The following is a 21261-nucleotide window of genomic DNA, read 5'->3' on the forward strand; positions in this document are numbered from 1 at the left end:
TACAGTACTTGCTTAGCATGCACACAGCCGTGGGTTCAGTCTTCAGCCCCACATAAAAACCAGGTATAGTAGAACACACCTGTAATTCCAGCACTTAGGACACGGAAGCAGGGAGATTAGAAGTTCAAAGGGTTACAGTGGTTTGAACAGAACGTGAAATTCATTCAACATTAAACACAAGTAATAGCATTTTGGGTCATGGAATACAGGGACACGGTGTAAGTTTTGTGTATGTGTGTAACCTGAGTAATGATACTCCAATGTCCTCACCTCTTAGTTTAAGAAATGTACCACAGTCCCTAAGAGCTTAACTCAAGAAAAGTGAGGTGAAGAAAATAAACATTCCTGTCACTATCCAGCTATAAAACTGCGATATTATAGTCCTATTGTAACATAATAGTAAGCATGCCCTATATACCCCAGAGGCTCGGCATGTCACTGCTTCAACTTCTCTTTGAAACAGCAAAGGGAGGTAAACAATTTCACACACAAGATTCTTACTGTAGTAAGCACTTAAGATTTCTGCCTATACTTCAAAGAAGTAAGGTAAACAAAAATTCCACAAAAGTCATCTGAAAAAACAAATATTTACGGATTAAAGCTGTAGTAAGAAGGCCCAGCTTGGACCTACATGACCAGTTTGAACCTATCTGCGGCTGAGGAAAATAACACTGTAATTAATACTACAAAAGGAGAACCACACAGATAAATATTGCGAGGGAGGAAGGGAAGGAGAGAGGAAAGGAGAGGGAGGGAGGGAGGGAGGGAGGGAGGGAGGGAGGGAGGGAGGGAGGGAGGGAGGGAGGGAGGGAAACCTTAAACAGGTGTTTTATTCATAAACTGCCACACATATGGCAAATGAATATAACTGTCTTATAAAGCATCTAACCCCCTTAGTGTGATTCATGTTCACTAAAAAACTTGGGGCTGCAGCATAACTGGTAAAGTGCTTGCCCCAAGCATTGCATAAACTGGGTGTGAGGTGCACACTTGTAATCTTGGAACTTGGGAAGTAGAAACAGGAGGATCAGAAAGAAGTTCAAGGCCAACCTGGAATCAAAAATCTGGTAACTAATACAGAACCTGATCTATACTCTAAAGAAATGACTAATTATGAAGTTTTATAAGAGGTTGAGTCCCATAGTTTACTAGTAGCCAGCAGTCAATGGTCATGTGAATTTAGTTAAAATGCATTTATTTTCCCCAAGAAGACTCATTTTTAGCCAGGCAAAGGTGGCACATGCCTTTAATTCCAGCACTCAGGAGACAGAGGCAGGCGGATCTCTTTGAGATTGAGGTCAGCCTGGTCTACAAAGAAAGTTCCAGGACAGCCGAGGCTATACAGAGAAAGCCTGTCTTGAAAAACTAAAAAAGGAAAAAAGACTCATTCTCACTCAATAGAATTCTTCCTGAGAATAAAGGCAAGGAAAACACAGTGACCTCAACCAGACACTGAGTAATACCCCTCCAAACCAAGGAGACACCAAGATGTCAGTTTCTACTTGAAAAGCCAATCTTTTCAAACATACCTCCTCTAAGATTTCTCTATTTCTTTGTAGTAACTCGGGTAATTCTTTTATCAGCTGGTCGACAGTCTGGATGCCACCCTGTTCAACTACAGATGCAGACTTGGTAAGTATCGACTGAGGTACAGTGTCTCCAGACACATCTTCAATTGCTGCTGGAAGATTGAGGGAAGCCAATACCCTGCAAAACAGGAGGAGACATTGTATGTGTAGCTCTACACCACCTTCAAAATAGCCGCCACTTACAGCCACCCACATCAACAATGGACTGAACAGGCCACAAGGATGACTCCTATTAAAAATAAGAGGGAGGGGGAAATCAGTGATTAATACATTAAACTAACTAAAGAACAGACGTTGGCTGGGTGGGAGGAGCTGGAGGAAAGGAGTAGGAGATGGACACTACAAAGATTCATTGTATACCAGTATAAATTTTTCAATAATTTATAAAAATTTAAAAGAACTGAGATGTTTAAGTTCAGAGTTCAGAATTAAAAAACAAAAAGCAAGAAAAGTGCTAGGCACGGTGGTGCATGCCCTATTATAATTTTGTATCTATGCAAAAGATCAAAGAACACAGAAGGTCAAAAAGTATCAATTACAGACTCACCCACATTCTGGGTTTTATGGTAGTCACTTTTCATTTACATGAAAAGGCAGAGGAATTTATACATATTCATGATACCAAAATAAAGCAAGTAAGCCAAAGAACATGAGAAATAAAGAATCAGGACTTCAAAATTATCCTCAGCTACAGATGAAGTCTGAGGCCCTGGATGGAGAGATGGATAGACAGACAAAAGATGATGGATGGACGAACGGACAGACAGACAGACAGGCAAGATATAAGAATGAAGGAAGGGAGTGAGGGAACTAGTACAAATGTTTCAATAACAAAAAGTCAAAATTTACAATCATTTAAATTGAAAGTGTCAAAAGCCAAAATTGAAAAAAATATGCAATCACAAATATCTGACTTGCATTCAAAATATATGAAGAATTCTTTAAGACAAGGATGGTTAGGAAGTGACTCAGCTGTCAAGAACACTTGTTGAACTGGTAGAGAATACAGCTGCCATTACAATCACATGCAGCTCACAATTATCCATCAAGGCAGATCAAGGGAATCTGACACACTTTTCTGTCCTCCACTGGCACTGCACACACATGGTGCACATACATACAGGCACAATACTCATACACATTAAATATATTAGTTATATTTATAATAAAATGATATGTTAAATGGATTTTTTTTTAAAGAAAAAAACTTGCCAGTGGTGATGACACCCACCTTTAATCCCAGCACTCAGGAGGCAGAGGCAGGGGCTCTCTCTGAGTTTGAGGCGAGCCTGGTCTACAAAGTGAGTTCCAGGACAGCCAGGGATACACAGAGAAACCTCGTCTCCAAAAAAAAAAAAAACACAACAGGAAAAAAAAAAACCTTATTTTGAATTTTCTTGTTAAATTTATGAAAAGAGAGACACACATGTGGAGGTCAGAGGACAACTTGCAAGAGTCACCTCTTGCCTTCTACAATGTGAGTCTTAAGATCAAACTTAAGTCATCAGGCTTGAAAGTAAATGATTTTACCCACGGAGCTATCTCACTGGTCCCAGGAAAACTTAAATTTTGAAAAGGCAATAAATGACTAAGAATATAACACAGTGGTAAAAGATGTGCCTAACACATAAAAGGGCCTAATTTTGATCCCAGGTAGCCTCCATACCCTTACCCATCCCTCTGCAACTCTAAGCCAAAATAAACCCTTTATATTGCCTTTTTGTCAAGGTACTTTAAACTAACAGAAAAGAAACTAAGGCGCTTTGTCATAACGATAAAATGCTCAGAGTACTGTGGGTAGAATGGAATACATCCTCCATGGTTCATGTTCTTCTACACTTGATCCCAGCTGGTAGCTGTTTTAGAGGTTGTGGAACCTTTAGAAGATGGAGAAGTGGATCCCTGGAGGGCAAGTTATAGAGATCACCTAGCTCTGCTTCCCGAGGCATATGAAGCATCATGCACTGTTAGTACTGTATATGGTGTGTAATGTGGCAAACTAAGATGTACACAATGTTCACACTACAGGACTTACATTTATGGCAAACTGCCCAGAGTGAACTTGGCCTACAGTGACACAGAACACGTGAGAGGAGCCAGGAACTAAAGGCAGAGGGACTGAAGGGGAGGAGGCATGAGGACTGACATCGGTTATATTATTCATAGGAGTTATGTGGATATATGCATTCACCAAACTGAATGAACTACACTTTAAATGAGCACATTTCATTATGTGTAAATTATACCTAATTTTTAGCCCACGGAATTATTTTCTTAATATAAAAATTGGTTTACAGTACCAAATGATTCGAAGAGTTTTTTGATTACATTCATTTTTGTTGAGTATATGTGCAGGCATTCGCATGCCACAGTGCACATGTGGAGGTCAGAGGACAACCTGCAGGTGTTTCCTTCCACCATGAGGGTCCCAGGAACAGAACTGGTGTTATACGGCTTAACAGCAAGCACTTAACACAGGCTAAGCCATCTCATCAGCCTGGAACCATGCATCTTAAAGGGCTCATCTCTACTCACTGTTCCTCAAGTCTCTTGAAATACAAAATAGTAGTCAAATTGTCTTACCTTTTTCTGTAATTCCATTCCTTCCAACTCTAAGGCTTCTTAAGAAAATAACTGAAAATAACAAGTATTGGTATATCTAAGTCTGCTTGGTATTCATTTCCAGGCTCAAGACTAAAAAATGTTCATAAATTACTCAAAGCACAAGTAAGCACCTAACTTAAGAACCTCTAAGTCAGCTTCTGAAGACCAGTTTCCACCTACCCATTTGCCAAAGTAGTGGCTTCTCTCATTTGAGCAATGGATCTGTTAACCAAGTCAGCTTTCCTCTGACCAAACACAGCCAGGGACTGCTGCACAGACACAGGAACCATCTTCTCAAACAAATCTAAAACAGAAGAGAAGGTCCAAGCAAGACATATGAAACAGACTCAAACTACAGACAGGACTATTCGTTTTCTCTATAATGTCACAAGATCAGAAACTATATCATAATGAAAGCCAGTGGTAAACAGAATTCCAAATCACTATATTGACAGACAAGAGCAATGAAAGCTCCTCTCAGACCTTCATTCCCGTAAGTTTTAAGTCATCATATATGAAGGATCTTAGTGGTTCTGCTCCCTTGATGATCAGACAGACTGTGTGGTCACAGTCCATCACTTCCTAGCTATGTAGCCTTGGGAAACATACTTGCTCTGAGCCACAGCATCGTCATCAGTAGCAAAGACGTCAATAGTTGTGTCGTAGGATGCTGTGAGAGACAAACTAAGTGCATCTGTCCGTGCTTAGTCACTAGCACACAGTTAACACTTTCTGTTTATTAAACAAAGCTTAGTTAATCACTCTTTCCTACTATTATTATAATACAGGAGATCTGTTAGAAGCTATCAAATATTGCATATATAACATATATCATCTACACTATCAAAGAAAGGCTGTGATAATAACATTGATCTAATGCAAATTCCACACTAGAATATACTAGTTTAAAAATTATCCATGTATGGTGGCTCATACCCATAATTTCAGTCCTTAGGAGGCTAAAGCAGGAGATTTAGGAGTTCAAAGCCAACTTAGGTTACACAGTGAGATGAAGGCCAGTTTAGGCTATATGAGACCTCTCAAATAAGTAAATAAAAAAGTAAATAACCATATGTTTATATTCAGTGATGGTGTAACAAATGTTCCATCAGCAAAACGGGTAGGCTCGTCTAAAGTCCTAATCTTATCAAAATCCTGTCTCAAATATCCACAGTTCATACTCACAGGTGCTCCGTTGCTTGCTTTCCCCTTGGAGACATCACAGGAGACACAACACCTAACTTTCCACACTTTCTTGGCCATAGTTGGCTGTGTTTGCTCATCTCACTCAATCTAAAGCCAAGTTCGGCCCAGAACTCACTCTGTAGACCAGGCAGACCTCAAACTCAGATTCCTCCTGTCTCAGCCTCGAGTGTGCTGGACATCAGGTGTGTACCATTTCTATTCCCATGATTCTTTTAAACAACTTAAATTCAGGTTCTATTCAAAGTATTAGAGAAAATATGTGAGATTTTACATTATAACACAGATCAGCCTGGAGGAAAGAGAAGCCCTCATCAAAGCACCATTTTCTTCGTGAAAAATGGAAAATGAGTAGTTTTCAGGGTCGCTGAGGGGAAAAAAACAAGAAGGGGGAGAGCCTGGAGAAAACACAAATTGACTAAAGTACATAGAGAACAGACCTACCCGTGAACTTCTGGCTGATGGGTACATTGACTGGGGTGGGTTTCACAAGGGTGGCTTTGCCGATAGGATCCAGATCTTTAAGGTCTGGAACGCGGTCATGATAAATGAAATCATTATCCTTCTTTGCTGCAGTAAGGGCACGGCTGATTTTGTCAGAAAAATCCTTCACATTGACATATTCATCATAGCGAGAGGCCACATTCTTAATCAGTTCTGCTGCATGCTAAAAATAAACATTTATATATACAGTGTTTGTTTGAAGATGACTGCTTTTTCTACCAAGCATTTTTAAACTCTCGAAATTCTGTGCTTAGCAAGGTAACCTGGAAATTCCATGACAAAACATCTAATAATAAAAGGGGAGGAGTAGACAGCCCAGTAAATACACGAATGAGCTGCCAAGGCAGTAAAAGAAAGCTGAGGGTCAATCAACACACCCCGACATTAATGAAGACTGCATGTTATTTCCACAAGCTGCACAACTATTAACAGTGATTAAGAAGTTCTGGGTGCCTTTAAGGGGCCCTCAGAAGAGAGTCTTGAAACCACAGACATCAGCGACCAGAGATGCACCTCTCCATGCCACTCCCATGAGCAGAACCTGAAGAAGCCGTCCTCTCAGTGCAACGGTGGAACTCGCCAAGAGTTACTCCACAACACAGGAAATCAGTCAGCCAAGGAAAAAAGATGGTACAAATGTAAATGTATCTGACGCAGATAGCATGTTAAAAGAACTGTCAGGTAGAAGTGTGGCGTGGTGGCACAGGCCATTAATCCCAGCATTGGAGAGGCAGAAGCAGGTATATCTCTGTGAGTTTAAGGCCAGCCTGGTCTGTGTATTGAATTCCAGGACAGCCAGGGCTATCTATGTAGAGAAACCTTGTCTCAAGACACCAAAGCAGCAAAAGAAAAGAAAGAAAAGAAAAGAAGAGAAGAGAAGAGAAGAGAAGAGAAGAGAAGAGAAGAGAAGAGAAGAGAAGAGAAGAGAAGAGAAGAGAAGAATTCCAGGTGGTCTTGAGCAATGACTGGGGATTAAAAACATTAAACAGGTCTTGCAGAGGGCCGGGGTTCGATTCCCAGCATGCACATAACAGCTCAAAACAACCAGTAACTCTAGTTCCAGGGTGACTCCAATGCCCCCTGCTGACCATTGACACTGCATGCACATGGTGAACATACAGACAAAACACTATACATAAAAAATTTTCAAAACTCAATTGTCAGATATAAAATGAGTAGATGTTATACTACTTGCCATTATAGAATACAAAACTTCTTAGTTCTGTATGTAAGACACTAGCCATATAAGATAATTCAGTCCATATCAAAATAGATTATAACACCCCTGATCAAACAATACCTGGACTAAATAAATAAATGAAATGTGAACAACACCACGGTGTAATTTTCCAGAACTTTGAGCTCCATGTTAGAGACAGAACACGTTACCACATAAATCTGACACACGATAAGACACAGTAAGTCAAACACCAAAATCCCATTAGAAAAAAATGGTCTGAGCTGGACAGTGGTGGCACACACCTTTAATCCTAGCACTCAGGAGACAGAGACAGGCAGATCTCTCTCTCTCTCTCTCTCTCTCTCTCTCTCTCTCTCTCTCTCTCTCTCTCTCTCCTCCCTCCCTCCCTCCCTCCCTCCCTCCCTCCCTCTGTGTGTGTGTGTGTGTGTGAGAGAGAGAGAGAGAGAGAGAGAGAGAGAGTACTGTCCACTGTTAAAACAATCTTCTGTTCATCTCTTATGCTTCACTCTTCTGCTTCCTAACAGTCCATGCTCTCCCTCTGCCTTTACTGCATCTAACCTTGCTTCTTCTGATTTTTACCTTTCCCCACAACCACCTGCTCGAGGCCTCTGCAGGAGCTGCACTTGTGTGCACATACTCACACAAAGACACAAACCCATACACATACGTTTTAATCTTTAAAAGATTATAACATAAATACTAAAAAAAATACTAAAAGGATAAATGAAGGTCAAAGAATCTTTTTTAAAAATATTTCTAAAAATGGTGGCTGGAGGGATGGCTCAGAAGTTAAAAAGCACTGCCTGCTCTTCCAGAGGAAGTGGGTTCAGTTCCCAGTACCCACATAGTGGCTTGCAACTGTAACTCCAATTCCAGAGTATCAGATGCCTTCTTCTGACCTCAAAGGGAACGCACACAAATGGTATACAGACACACATGCAGACAAAACACCCATACACATGATCCATGACTTCAAAGGATACAAACAAGGATATTAAGTTAAGATATTAATTCACGACCCAGAAAAAACGTCAGCAACACATATGAGAAAGTCAAGACCATGAGTGAGAAACTCAGTAACCTAAAACTGTTAGGAGCTGGGTGGTGGCGCAAGCCTTTATTCCCAGCACTCAGAAGGAAGAGGCAGGCAGATCTCTGTGAGTTCCAGGACGGTCTGGTCTACACAGTGAGTTCCTTGATCGATCAGTGGATGGATGAATGGATGGATGGAGGGAGGGAGGGAGGGAGGGAGGGAGGGAGGGAGGGAGGAAGGGAGGGAGGGAGGGAGGGATGGATGGATGGATGGATGGATAGATGAGTGGGTGGGTGGATGGATGGTAGAAAAAACAAAAAATATTAGAAATAAAACAATCCAGTAAATCAAATAAAACACTAGAAGCATCACCAACAGAAGACAGTGCGGTCATTCACCATGCACAAGGCCCTAGGTTGAATCTCCAGCATCAAATAACAAAGTGCACTGCTGTGTGGCTCTGGCACTGAGGAGGCAGAGGTAACAACATCAGGAATTCAAAGCTAAACAATATGATAGCTACACAGTGAGATACTGGTTCAAAAAAAAAAAAAAAGCCAGGAATAAAAGATGATTAGAGCATATCTGTACCCTAGCATTCAAGATCCAAGAAAAACCCAAGTTCGAAGCCAGACTAGGCTACACAGGAAAATTCTGTCTCGAAAACAAACTCACCTGCAACCTTGCAATCTCTTCCCCAAACTTCTTCTGCTGCTTGGCCAGGATGGACTGGTGGTACTCAGCATTGGCCTGCATAATACACTGCTTGGCAGCCAGGGTGGGAAATACCTCCTGGAAATAAAAATACTGACCAGGGAGAGTCCAACCACACAAACCACCACAGACAACAGGATGCAGGAAGAGAAAGGAGAGGAGACAGAAATTACAATCACCCAGTAATGGTTTAGCTAGGTTAGTCATTAGGTGTGAGTAGAGAAGACCTTGTGGTTTTGCAGGAAGTGTCGTCTATGAATTCAATTTTCTTTCAGTTAAAATTAGGGTTTGTTTGTTGTTTGTTGTTTAAACTGTTAAGTAAAGCTTTTGTAAAGCTTATTCTATGGAGTCGGGAAATAAGCATTTTGTTTACAAGGAAGATAGGAGGGCATGCATGAGTTGGGAAGTTCATGGAGGAATACCAAGCCCAGCTTTAGAAACTTCCTTAGCCCTTACCCAGCCCTCAGGTACCTACACCACCGTTACTCACATATACTAATGAAACTGCTCTAGAGCTGACTGTTTCGTCATGTTTAAAAGACAAAAGACAGTAAAGTAAGTCCTCACTTAAATTCTTATGCTGAGAGACTGTAAAAAAAAGATTATGGTAGCCAATAAAAAAATCATTTAATATCATATAAATATTAACATTTCAGTATTATATACTCAAAAATACATCCCAGACATACAACTGATTATAGAGTGTAACTCTGCCCTAATTTATTTTTAAAATAACTATAGTCTAATACACTTAAATCGAAACACATAATCAAGAAAGTCACTATATTGGTAGGAACTCTTCCAAAACATCAAGTCCCATCCTGCAATCTCTTTTCTGAAGTATTTTTAAAAACCCAATAATTGTTATATCAATTATAGATAATTGTTATATCAAGAACCGAATGACTACCATGAGTGTTTCCTGTCTGCTAGGAAAAGCCAGCACTGAACCACTACTTACAAACATCCGATCAGAACTAGAACTGAGTTCCCGCTTACAGACATCTAGTCAGAACTGGATGTGAAAATACCTCAGGAGTCTTAGTGAAAGGAGAAATTCAAACACACTGTAGTCCAAAACTGTCCGTACTCAAGGAAAGCTGGAGCATCTCGGTAAAGATGTGCCAAGAAGACCCAGGAACGCTGCAGACGTGGCTTTCAAGCCTTTGAGATGACAGGACTGGGACAGGACTAACTTACTGATGTGACAGGATGTGACAGTGCACTGTGCAGCTACATACAGAAAGAAGTTCGGAATACTACAAGGGTCCTGGGCAAACTTCATAAAACTGGGGGAGGGGACAGTGGCAATGCTATGGATGGGATGGATGGGACCCACAGAGTTTCAGGTGCTAGCTATGCAAGTGCCCAACAATGATCTCAAGCCCAGTGCGCCTTAAACCCACAGATCTCGATATTAGCTCTCCACTGCTCATGTACTATTGGGTACCTTGCATCTATTTTTAACTGTACCCTATGTTCTCTGAGGTTTCATAATGTACAAAAAGATCCCTGAATAACTTAAATTCACAGATTCTCCTACAAATATCACTTACTACCACAAATAACCAATTCTTTGTCCAACTGTGAGGAAGTGCAGTTAAAATGTCCTTCATGCCAGGTGGTGGTGGCACACACCTTTAATCCCAGCACTTGGGAGGCAAAGGAAGGCAGATCTCTGTGAGTTCGAGGCCAGCCTGGTCTACATGGGGAGTTCCAGGACAGCCAGCACTACACAGAGAAACCCTGTCTTGAAAAACCAAAAAGGAAAAAAGTCCTTCTTGCTGGTGTTTAATGCTCTACTGGCCCGGTGATCACATGCTCTGTCATTTATGAGACATGGCTGGACAGTCTTCCCATGACCCCTTCAGAAAAGCTTACATTGCAACAATGCTTCCTGCGGTTTGTGGTCAGGATGGCTGCTTTTCCTTAGCTGCCCATAAACAGCCAAATGTCCTATACCTGTTGGTAAAACTTAATTCTAATCAAAGAATCGAATGAATTTAGGTTTCCTTTTCCTTTTTTCTTTATGTCTGCTTTTGTGCTTTAAGGCTCATCCTTAAGAAAATAGGACAACGATTAAAAATGTGAGTCATCGACATGCTCCACACCGCGCTGCTTCCAAAAAGTCAACAATCAGGGTGATGAAATGACTGAGGACAGATGAGTAGCGTTTCCCAGAAAGAGTTTTAGCTCAGAGAAACAAACTTAGTGAAGAGTAAATAGAAAGGCATCCCATAAAAGAACAGTTCATGCATCTTACAACGTAAGAAAACATTCTAAATCTACTCTTCAAAGGCTCCATTAAAATAGTAGATCTCTGTTAAAACATACTTTTCAACCTTTTTCTCACACATAAAAATATTCCCACATGCAAAATAACCAAGTGTCAATGAAGACAATAGCTGACCTTGGGGAGAGTGTCTTTGTACTGACACTGTTTAAAGGCATCACCAAAGTAATCCGCAGCCTGGTTTGCCAGCTTAGCTATGATGGCATCTTTCATTTTATCTGAAATAAAATGTTAAATGATCATTGTAACTGAAGTACATGAGACAAGCGCCAGCAACAAAACTCAGCAGGGCAAAGTACATACACACTGCACTACTTTGATAGCCTGCATTTCATCACCAGAACTCACAGTGGAAGGAGAAAACCAACTTCTAAAAGTTGCCTCCTGACCTCCACAGAAGCATCATGGCACACATGTGCCTGCATTCGCTCCCACCTCCCCCCACACACAAACTAAAATAATAAAGTAAGATAACCTGATACATGACTTGGCATAGACACTGAAATTTAAAAAAAAAAAAAAATGTGTACACCCAGGACTGGAGCGATGGCTCAGCAGTTAAGAGCACAGGCTGCTCCTCCAGGGAACCCAGTTTCAATCCTCAGCACCCACACAGCAGCTAACACTTATCTAATTCCGGGGAATCCAATGCCCTCTTCTGGCCTTCAATGGTATCAAAAAGCACACAACTGGTGCACATACATACAGCAACCACATATCCACACACATTTAAAAGAAAAAAAGACAAAAGAAAAAATTATATATGTCTAAAGAAATCCATATTGATGAAATTTAGTCTTCTGCACAAAAACTATTTTACAGGTAGCAAAACATGATGATGAAAGCCTATATAACCCTAGTACTTTGGGCCTAAACCCAGAGGATCAAATATTCAAAGCTGTCCTTAGCTACATAGCAAGTTCCAGGCCAGCCCTGGCTACATATGCCTGTTTTAAAATAAGTAAATAAGCAATTCCATAAACAAGGCAAAGCCACAGCAATAGGTAATGGCTGCTGGCAGCTGAAGCAGAAGGGAGTCCTGACATTAGAGTTATTTTTGGGTGTGATGAGATCTTAACATAAGGTAGTGGTGACTATAAAGTTCTGTGAATACTCCAGAAAGCACTACATTATAAAGTCAAAAGGGAATGCTGAGTTGATGTGGGAGGTCCTTCTGTCTATGTGTTGCTTTTATTGGTTAATGAATGAAGAATCTGTTTCGGCCAATGACTTAGCAGGGCAGAACAGAGCTAGGCAGAAAAACTAAACTGAATGCTGGGAGAAGGAAGGTGGAGTCAGTGAAACATCAGGTAGCCACTGCTGGGAACAGACAAGCCAGAACCTTGCAAGTAAGCCACTGCCACGTGGCAATACACAGATTAATAGAAATGGGTTAAATTAAGATGAAAGAGATAATCAATAACAAGCTAGAACTACTAGGCCAAGCAGTGATTTAATTAATACAGTTTCTGTGTGGTTACTTCGGGGTTGAGCAGCCAGGAACAAATAAGTGGCCTCCTACAACACTGGGTTATGTGTCTTCTATCTCCACATAAGCCGCTTCTCACTTCCCTCCCCAACCCCATGATTTTTTGAAGTACAGTCTCACTCTGTAGCCCAGACGGCCTCCAACTCAGCCTAAATCTAACTCCTATGACTATAGGTATGAGTCACCACATACAGAATTTTTGGGGTGTGTTTGTTTAGTTTGTGACAGGGTTTCACTGTTGCCAGGCTAGTCTGACAGTCACTAGGTAACCTAGCATTGCCTCAGTATCTTGGCAATCCCCCTATATTAGCCTCCCATGTGTAGGGATTACAGGCATGAGCCACCACACCCAAGTTGCCATTTTAAGAAAAACATAAGTTGTGTTTATGCTGCTTCCACATTTTCAATTTCTCTGTACTTAGACATTCAGTCTGTATCCCTCACACTATCTTACATACCTTTACAAGGATTGTTCTTAAGCCCTAGTCACCAAGGATATTGCCTGAATAGCTTTTTGTCATTTAAGTGTAGTTTAAACAGGACTACCTTTTAAAAAATCCTTGATGGCTCAATGATTAAAAGCACTTGCTGCTCAATCATCAAGACCAGAGTTCAAATCCCAACACCCATATCAAGCAGCTCACAATGCCTGTGACTCCAGGCTCAGGAGACCCATGCCCTTTTCTCACCTGCAGGGCACAGACACCTGCACATACACTTAAATCAAACCTTAAAAGAAATCACTGATCCCATAGCCATCCCACAACCAGACCAGGAGTCACTGCCACATGAAGGAAGCATTCTACCTTCCTCCAGGCAACTCTCCCTTAGAAGTGAGCTTGATTATCAACGATCCAATCACTATCCAGCCATAAAAGCCTAGCACTTGTTTTCACATGTAACACAGTAAAGAAGAAACTGGAGTTACCTCGTGTGGCTTTTAAGAAAAATACTTCTTGAGCTTGGGCCAGCATAATAAGACTGAGGGTCCCAACAGTATCTGGAGATATGTCCACAGTAGGTTCTCGACTTAAGGCAGATAAAACTGTGTCTTTAATATGTAAAAAGGCACCACTAGCAAACTAGAAGGAGAGAGAAAAAAAATCTTTAACATTGAAACTTAATTTTCTACTGTTACACACAAACATCTACAAGCCAACTGAGAAAATGATAAGGTAACTGCATGCACATTTCTATACTGTGATCTAAAGCATCTCATTCACAGACAAGGACCTTGCCATGATCCTAGAGCAACAAAAAGTTTATCAAAGATTCACAGGTGACAGCAGGAAGAGTAAAGTAAGAGAATGGCAAAAGGTAATCAAGGCTAATTTAGCAGATACATTTCTTCAAAACTTACCCAAGAACAGATGAAGAGATAAAAGACTATTCAAATGGCTACGTGTGTGCATGTACACAGTGTGTGTGCGTGTGCGTGCGTGTGTGCGCGCGTGCATGTGGGGGGGTGTCAGAGGACAATCCCAGGTGTCGTCCTCAGGACCACTGCCCACTTCCTTTGAGACAGAGCCTCTCATTGGCCCAGAGCTCACCCATGAGGCTAGACTGGCTAGCTGGTCAGTAAGGCCTAGGGAATGCATTATAAGCATATACCTCCAAACCCAGCATCAATTGTATGGATTTTGGGGATCAAACTCAGGTCAAGCTCAAGTTGCCTTGAGCTTACAAGGCAACTGCTTTCATTATTGACCAAAACATTCCTCCAGCCGCTACTTGTTTTTGCTTTTATCCCAAACAAAGTCATCTTTCAAACAAGCATACAGGCTTAGGGGACACCCCAAATGGTACACTCTGAGAGCCAGCAATGCCACTGACAGACATTTCCTGGCCTTCAGGATTTCCTAGTGAAATGTCCCCCTTTACATTTTTCTTCCCAAATTTTATTTTAGGGTTACTACTAAAATTACTATATAAGCTGAGAAAATGGAAGAAGTCAAGTCAATCTGGGATATTAAAGTGAGTTAACTTGGTAAATAATGCAACCTCAAAGTCACTGTGTTAACAAGACTATCATGAGGTCAGCAAGATAGCTCAGTATGGAAAGGTGCCTGTCACCAACCCTGACACCCTGAGCTCAAGCCACGGGACCCACATGGTGGAAGGAGAAACCAGCTCTCACAAGTTGTCCTCTGACGTCCACACACGTGCTCAACCATACCAATACACACACACACATAGTTTTTAAATGTAACTTTTTAAAAAGATATGACATTGTTCTTATATTTGAAATAAAAATAAACTAAAAGTGAGTAAATAATAAAGTGGCATGAAACAGCATGCCACAGTAGCCGACGACCAGTCCCTGAGATAGTAAGCTATGCTAAGAGCAATCCAGGCCTGACCACATTTAAACACAACTTCTCCAGAGTCTACATGCAACTTATTTTTTTTAATCAAAAGTTCTTAATTTTGCCATACCACTGAAACTGCGGGTGTGCCTCGCCCTGAGAAAATGCACACATAAATGTCCAACCATTTTTGACTAAAGTCATTTAAGAGGTTTTCTACAAATGTATGGCATTCGCCCACACATGTCATCTTTGCTGTCCAATCAACATTCACTGAGCCTCTATTATGTGCCAGGCACTGTGCTAGGTGCTGGTGGGAGTACAGAGAGAAAAACAGACATGGGCACTAGAACAAGGGCTTCAGAGCTGAAGTGTTTACCCAAGGACTCAACAAGGATCAGGTTACTGAAGAGCATGACTTTCCCGGAGCAACCGTCATGAGGAAGGCAACAGCTATCATCTAAATGTCAGTTACCCCTTGCATCCAGTGTACATCCCTGTGTAGGAACTGCTTTTCTGCATACCTGGTACTGCTTAGCAGCGGTTTTCAATCCTTCATCATTATCCAGGTTCTGCTCTTGTGCAATCTGGCTAGCTAAGGCAGCACAATTGAACAACACACAGCTCTTTTCATATCCTAAGCTTGCAAGAGCTGGAAAAAAAATTGAGAAGGAAAAATGTATCAGATTATTTTTTTTTTCTAAAGAAAACAATATTTAATGAGAAATACCATGGCCTCTCTCCCAGGGGCTCTCCCAAGACCTGCCCTCTCATCTACTGGAGACCGGCTGCCATATTCCCACATTATACTCATCAAAAACTCAAAAGAAGAATAAATTATTCTTTCTCTCCTTCTCTTTGTTCCCACATTTTCACTACAGTCAGGCTCAAAAATGTAAAATTTATCTTTATGTTATTTCTCACTTAATTACTTAAATTCAAATAAATCATTTCCAATTTTCTATGACTTCTCAAATTTTTATCTTCCCCCCACAATGCATGCATATGCACACATGCACACACATGTACACACACCAGTCCTTACATCAACATAAGCATACCAGTGCTTCCTTGATGGTCTCAGATCCCCCTTTCTCTGATGAAAAATCCACACAACCCACATCTATCAACACAGCTAATTAACTTTTAAAAAGAAATAAATGACAGAGATAAACTGCAACTTTTACTTGAAGGAATACAAAATGCTGCAGGTCTAGAGGAAATAGTGTGCCGGTCCTCAAAACCTTAAAATAATTCTTTTGACCCAGAAACCCCTCCAGGGCATATGCGAAAAGAGCTGAATGCAGAATCTTGTGGGGGAATTTCTGCACTTATGTTCAAACAGCAACCTGAGGGAGCATCAACCAACGGAAATATAAACAAAATGACGTAGAAACATCCAATAAAATATTCACTAGTCAACTTCCAAGAAAGGAACCTACATGTAAGACAAACCTTGAGGACATTACACTAAGTGCAATAAGCAGTCATGAAAGACTAGGATTCCACTTACAGTAAATACCTAAAGGAGTCAAAGTCTTAGAGACAAAAGTACGAAGACAGCGGGTACCAAAGATGGGGCCAAAAGGCTGTTGTTTAATGAATTAAAGCACTTTTTTTTTGCAGAGGTGTTTACAGTGTGATGTACCCTTGCACTACTAAAAACCACATACTTCAAAATGGTTAAAAGGTAACCCCATGCATTGTGCTTCTTACAACTTCTTAAAAAGAGGACATGTAAGTCTACTTACATGCAGTACTTAGGACAGTGAGATTCAAAAACAAGAGGATTAAAATGTCTGCCAGAAGCTGACAGAAGAGACACTGATCACCAAACCAAACATTCAGAAGGCTGTCTACACTGAACAGTGCACATTCCATCTCAAAGAAGCAGAGCAAAAGACAGCTGTTTACTCCACACAGTAGGGCCAGGAAGTAGTTTGCACCTCTCTAAAAGCATCCAATTCTCTACTTGTTCCCAAACCCATCATGATCTCCTCACTCACTCACTCAGCAGACACACCAATTGCTCCAATCTGCATTCTAAATAACTACAAGAAAACAAAGTAACATGAAAAAGGCAAATAGTATGCAGAGGTCCTGAGAGAAACAGATGATCAAGGTACAATGGTGGTGTGCACCTGTACTCCCAGCATTCTGGGAAATGAAGGCAAGGAGAATCAGGGCTTCTGAGTCCTCCTTGGCTACATAAGGAGATCAAGTCAGCCTAGACTACATAAGACACTATCTCAAAAAACAAAGGTAACTAAAAACTGAGCCCAGAATAAATGTAGACAATTTCAATAAGTCAAAGATCCAAGTTAACATCCTTAAAGAAACCTTAAGGCTGTACATGCATAAAACTGTATACACAGTTATTGCTGTTGCCATTTTAGGGTACCAAGGCTGGCCAAGAACTCTTATATAGCAAGGCCAAACTAAAATTGATAAACCTGCCTCCCCATCCTAAGTCCTGGGGCTACAGAATGGTAATTTTAACAACCCCCCCCCCAACGGTGCTAGCATGAAACCAAGTGTCGGGACCACTGCACAGCATCGCCTTGAAAACACTTCAACATTCACTTCCATGGAGAATGTTTCTTCCTGGTCCTCCATGGTCCAAACACTTTTTCTCAACTTCACCCTAGCTCTAGATTTTATATGATCTTGCCTATAATCTGTCAAAGGTGAATGGATCTTTATCCATGAGTAACTGTTACCAAATCTAGATCTCCTCGCTCGCTCTCTCTCATCTGAGTTTCAAATCTACTATTTCCAAATGTCAGAGAAATTTTACACTGACGTAACTGAAAAGCCAAACTCAACCTATCAAAAACTAAATATCCAGCAGGTCAAATCTCAGACTCTTAGCTCCTCCTCATCTCTCTGACAGTGAGATAAAGCCAGTCAATTTCACCTCCTAGAATTCCTTCCAAGCCCAACTTTCTCTGACCATACCCACTACCTAATCCAGACTCATCATCTCTCGCAGATCTCTCAAATGATCTAGTCCTGGAGGCAGGCTCTCTGCATTCCCATCTCAGCCCCTTTAAGCCCAAGCTGCACACCCTCCACAAGTCACTTAACCTTTCCAAGCCAGTATACTCAACTAGCAATGAAAGTGTCTTTCCTTATCACATTCCTGGAGAATTCAGTAACATACTAGACAGGAAATCCTGGGTAAGTAAGTAACAGTAATGGCTGGCTCTTCATATGTAAGTGGGAAAGCAAAATTCAAGAGCACATTTGTACCTCTTTACAGTCTATGCTCCATTACAACTGCTTTCCTAAATCCAATTCAATCTATGGTTTCAAGCCATAACAATAATTATTACATTGATCATCTTATATAGAATATATATTTTACAATATTCCTATTTTCTCACCTATACATAAAGTAAACACATATATTTACTTAAGTATATCTATGTACATACTATATACACACACACTTATCTTAAGATAGTCTATGTTGTATCTTTTTGTTTGTTTGCTTTTTATTTGAGACAAGGTTTCTCTGCGTAGCACTGGCTGTCCTGGAACTCACTATGTAAACTAAGTTGGCCTCGAACTCAGAGATTCACATGTCTCTGCCTCCCAAGTGCTGAGATTAAAGGTGTCTGCCATCACCACCCCCTACTGTTAGATCTTACATAAGGTATATCTACTATATAAGAAATATACACATCATATGATATTTTTATAAAAATATGGGCATCATATAATGTGTATACAAATATACTATAGTCTATACATAGTAACAGCATGATTATTTATTATTCATTGCAGTTAATACTTAATGAACACTGTTTAAAGACTTTAAATGTTTTCACTCTTTTATCCTACACAGTAACTCCAAGAAGCAAATCCTATTTCCACTTTTCAGATGAGGAAATTAAGGCTTGTGCTGTCTGATTAAAATGCCTTCACTTTTTGACCTTGGTTATGATGTTTGTACAAACTCATTCTTCAAGACCTAACTTGTTGCTTGCTTTCTGCGGGTAGAACTAACTTCTTCCTCATCTATGCTCCCATGAGATTTTACAGCCATGCCTCAATAACTTCAATATGTTCTGAGAAATGAGCCGCTAAGGACTTTGTTGTTGTGCGTGTAGTTACACAAAGACAGGTACAGTATCACCAGACAACAATCGTATGTGGCCACCATCATACATGTAGTCCCTCATGGATCAAAACATCATCCCATGGTGCACCCTACACACATGTACACATAGTACATTTCAGTGAGATAACTGTCTTCACAACCAAACTAAATACAACTGCCTTATGTATCTTTGTAACTAGGACAGTGCCTGGCAAGGCATGGGCTCTGCAAATATTTTGAAATTACATTGGATTAGAAGTTGAAGTTAAAAATAAAATGAACAACAAAAAAAAAAACTTTAGTAATCACAAGGAATTAGGAGAGCAACTTTAAAAAAATCTAAAAGCAGTAAAAATGCTCAAGTCAAGTCTATAATTTTTATTAAAAATTACATACCCAATTTTACAGATCCTCCAAACAGGGAACCTTTATCAAACGCATCCTTCCACGTAAATGTCAAGCAGATCTAGAATGAATGAGAGGAAACAAAAACTTCTATTACCACCTTGGACCTTGTTAAATACTGAGGAAATCCAAGGACAGAGCTCCTTGGACAGCTGCCACCTCTAAACAATGACCCCTTCCCTTTTTAAAGACATTGATTTTCCATGTAAAACACTAGCATTAAGTTATTTCAAAACATCATTCTATGAGGTCTTTATAAAAAAGACAAGCAAAGGACAAAAAGCGCTGCAAGTTTTCCTGGTGGACCAAACTGAAAAGCACCGTTACAAAAGTAGGAAAATGGGCTGGTGAGATGGCTCAGCAGGCAGAGAGCTTGTCCCACAATCATTACAAGCTGAGTTCAGTCCCTGGAACCAACAGAGTTGTCTGACCTCCACGTGCAGACCATGACACACACACTCATACACATCATATACACACATATAATAAATACAGCCTCTTTTTTTCCCCCGAGACAAGGTTTCATTATTTAGCCCTGGAAAAGGATACTCTTCAGCCCATAGAAATCTGTCTGTCTGTCTCTGTCGCCTGGATGCTTGAATGAAAGGTGTGTGACACCACATCTGACCTTTTTTTTTCTTGATTACTTTAAAAAAAACTTTAGAATAAAAATATCACACATCAAAAATTAACCAGACTCAAAGACTATGCAACTTAATGAATTTATATATAGGCCTTTAATTCCAGCTTCTCAGGAGGCTAAGGCAGGAAGATCACAAGTTCAAGGCCTGCTTGGGCTACAGAGTAAGTTGAAGACCAGCCTCAACAACTTAGTGAGGCAGGAAGAGGACTGGGCGTGTATTTTGGTGGTACAATGCTTAGGAGCCACAGATTCAATTTCTAGCACCAAAAACATGCCTCCCTAGTTCTTTCTGTTATCTTTATAGACTAGGTTTCCCTATATATATAGCCCTGGCTGCCCTGAAACTCATTCTATAAACCAGACTGGCTTTGATCTTAAGAGATTCTCTTGGTAGCACATGCCTTTAATTCCAGCCCTTGGGAGGCAGAGACAGGCAGATCTCTGAGTGAGGCCAGACTGGTCTACAGAGCAAGTTCCAGGACAGTCAGGTTTACACAGAGAAACTCTGTCTCAAAAAAAAAAAAAATGTATAAAGTAATTTTTAAAAATAATTTTAATTTATTTCCATGTGTATGGGGGAGGGAGAGAAGATAAAGAGTAGGAGGGGGACCATAGAGTCCAGGAAAGCGTACTGGACCCCCAAATGTGGAGCTAGAAATGATTAGGGACCTACGCAAGAGTGGAACACTCTCTTAATGGCTCAGTCATTTCATCAGGCCCACAAAGAACTTTTCTTTTACCATTTTAAGATCTAGAAGCACTACACACTTTAAAGACTTTCATCATGTCTCTTAAAATACCGACATCTTCAACAGCTATCCTTTAAGACAAAGTAAGGCTGACATTCTTTTTTTTTTTTTTTTTTTGGTTTTTCGAGACAGGGTTTCTCTGTAGCTTTTTGGTTCCTTTCCCGGAACTAGCTCTTGTAGACCAGGCTGGCCTCGAACTCACAGAGATCCGCCTGCCTTTGCCTCCTGAGTGCTGGGATTAAAAGCGTGTGCCACCACTGCCCGGCTTACCAATAATTTTGAAAGCACAAAACAGAATACTTCTTGAATTAATAATTTCCTTCTCATTTTGTAAAACCAAAGTCAATTTTGTAAAACCCAAGGAGAGCTGTGCATGATGGCACAAGCCTTTAATCCCAGCACTCAGGAGGCAAGCACAGCCAG

The 21261-nt window shown here is 40.6% G+C and overlaps 1 protein-coding gene across 2 annotated transcripts in view; it reads right to left on the reverse strand.

The window, feature by feature from the left end:
* The window catches only part of Pdcd6ip (programmed cell death 6 interacting protein), a 51361-nt gene that overhangs the window by 14359 nt on the left and 15741 nt on the right, over window positions 1-21261 (reverse strand). The window contains exons 3-10 of one of the 2 annotated variants that reach the window (XM_057766686.1): window positions 19438-19507; window positions 15461-15588; window positions 13559-13712; window positions 11259-11359; window positions 8810-8926; window positions 5841-6063; window positions 4374-4497; window positions 1530-1707 (exon numbers count right to left, since the gene is read on the reverse strand). In XM_057766686.1, the coding sequence (XP_057622669.1) occupies window positions 1530-1707; window positions 4374-4497; window positions 5841-6063; window positions 8810-8926; window positions 11259-11359; window positions 13559-13712; window positions 15461-15588; window positions 19438-19507 (1095 nt within the window). Of the gene's footprint in view, window positions 1-1529; window positions 1708-4373; window positions 4498-5840; window positions 6064-8809; window positions 8942-11258; window positions 11360-13558; window positions 13713-15460; window positions 15589-19437; window positions 19508-21261 lie in introns of both variants that reach the window. The other variant, XM_057766685.1, reaches the window with a different exon arrangement.

This window comes from Chionomys nivalis, chromosome 4, assembly GCF_950005125.1.
Source record: "Chionomys nivalis chromosome 4, mChiNiv1.1, whole genome shotgun sequence".
NCBI classification, from domain to species: domain Eukaryota; kingdom Metazoa; phylum Chordata; class Mammalia; order Rodentia; family Cricetidae; genus Chionomys; species Chionomys nivalis.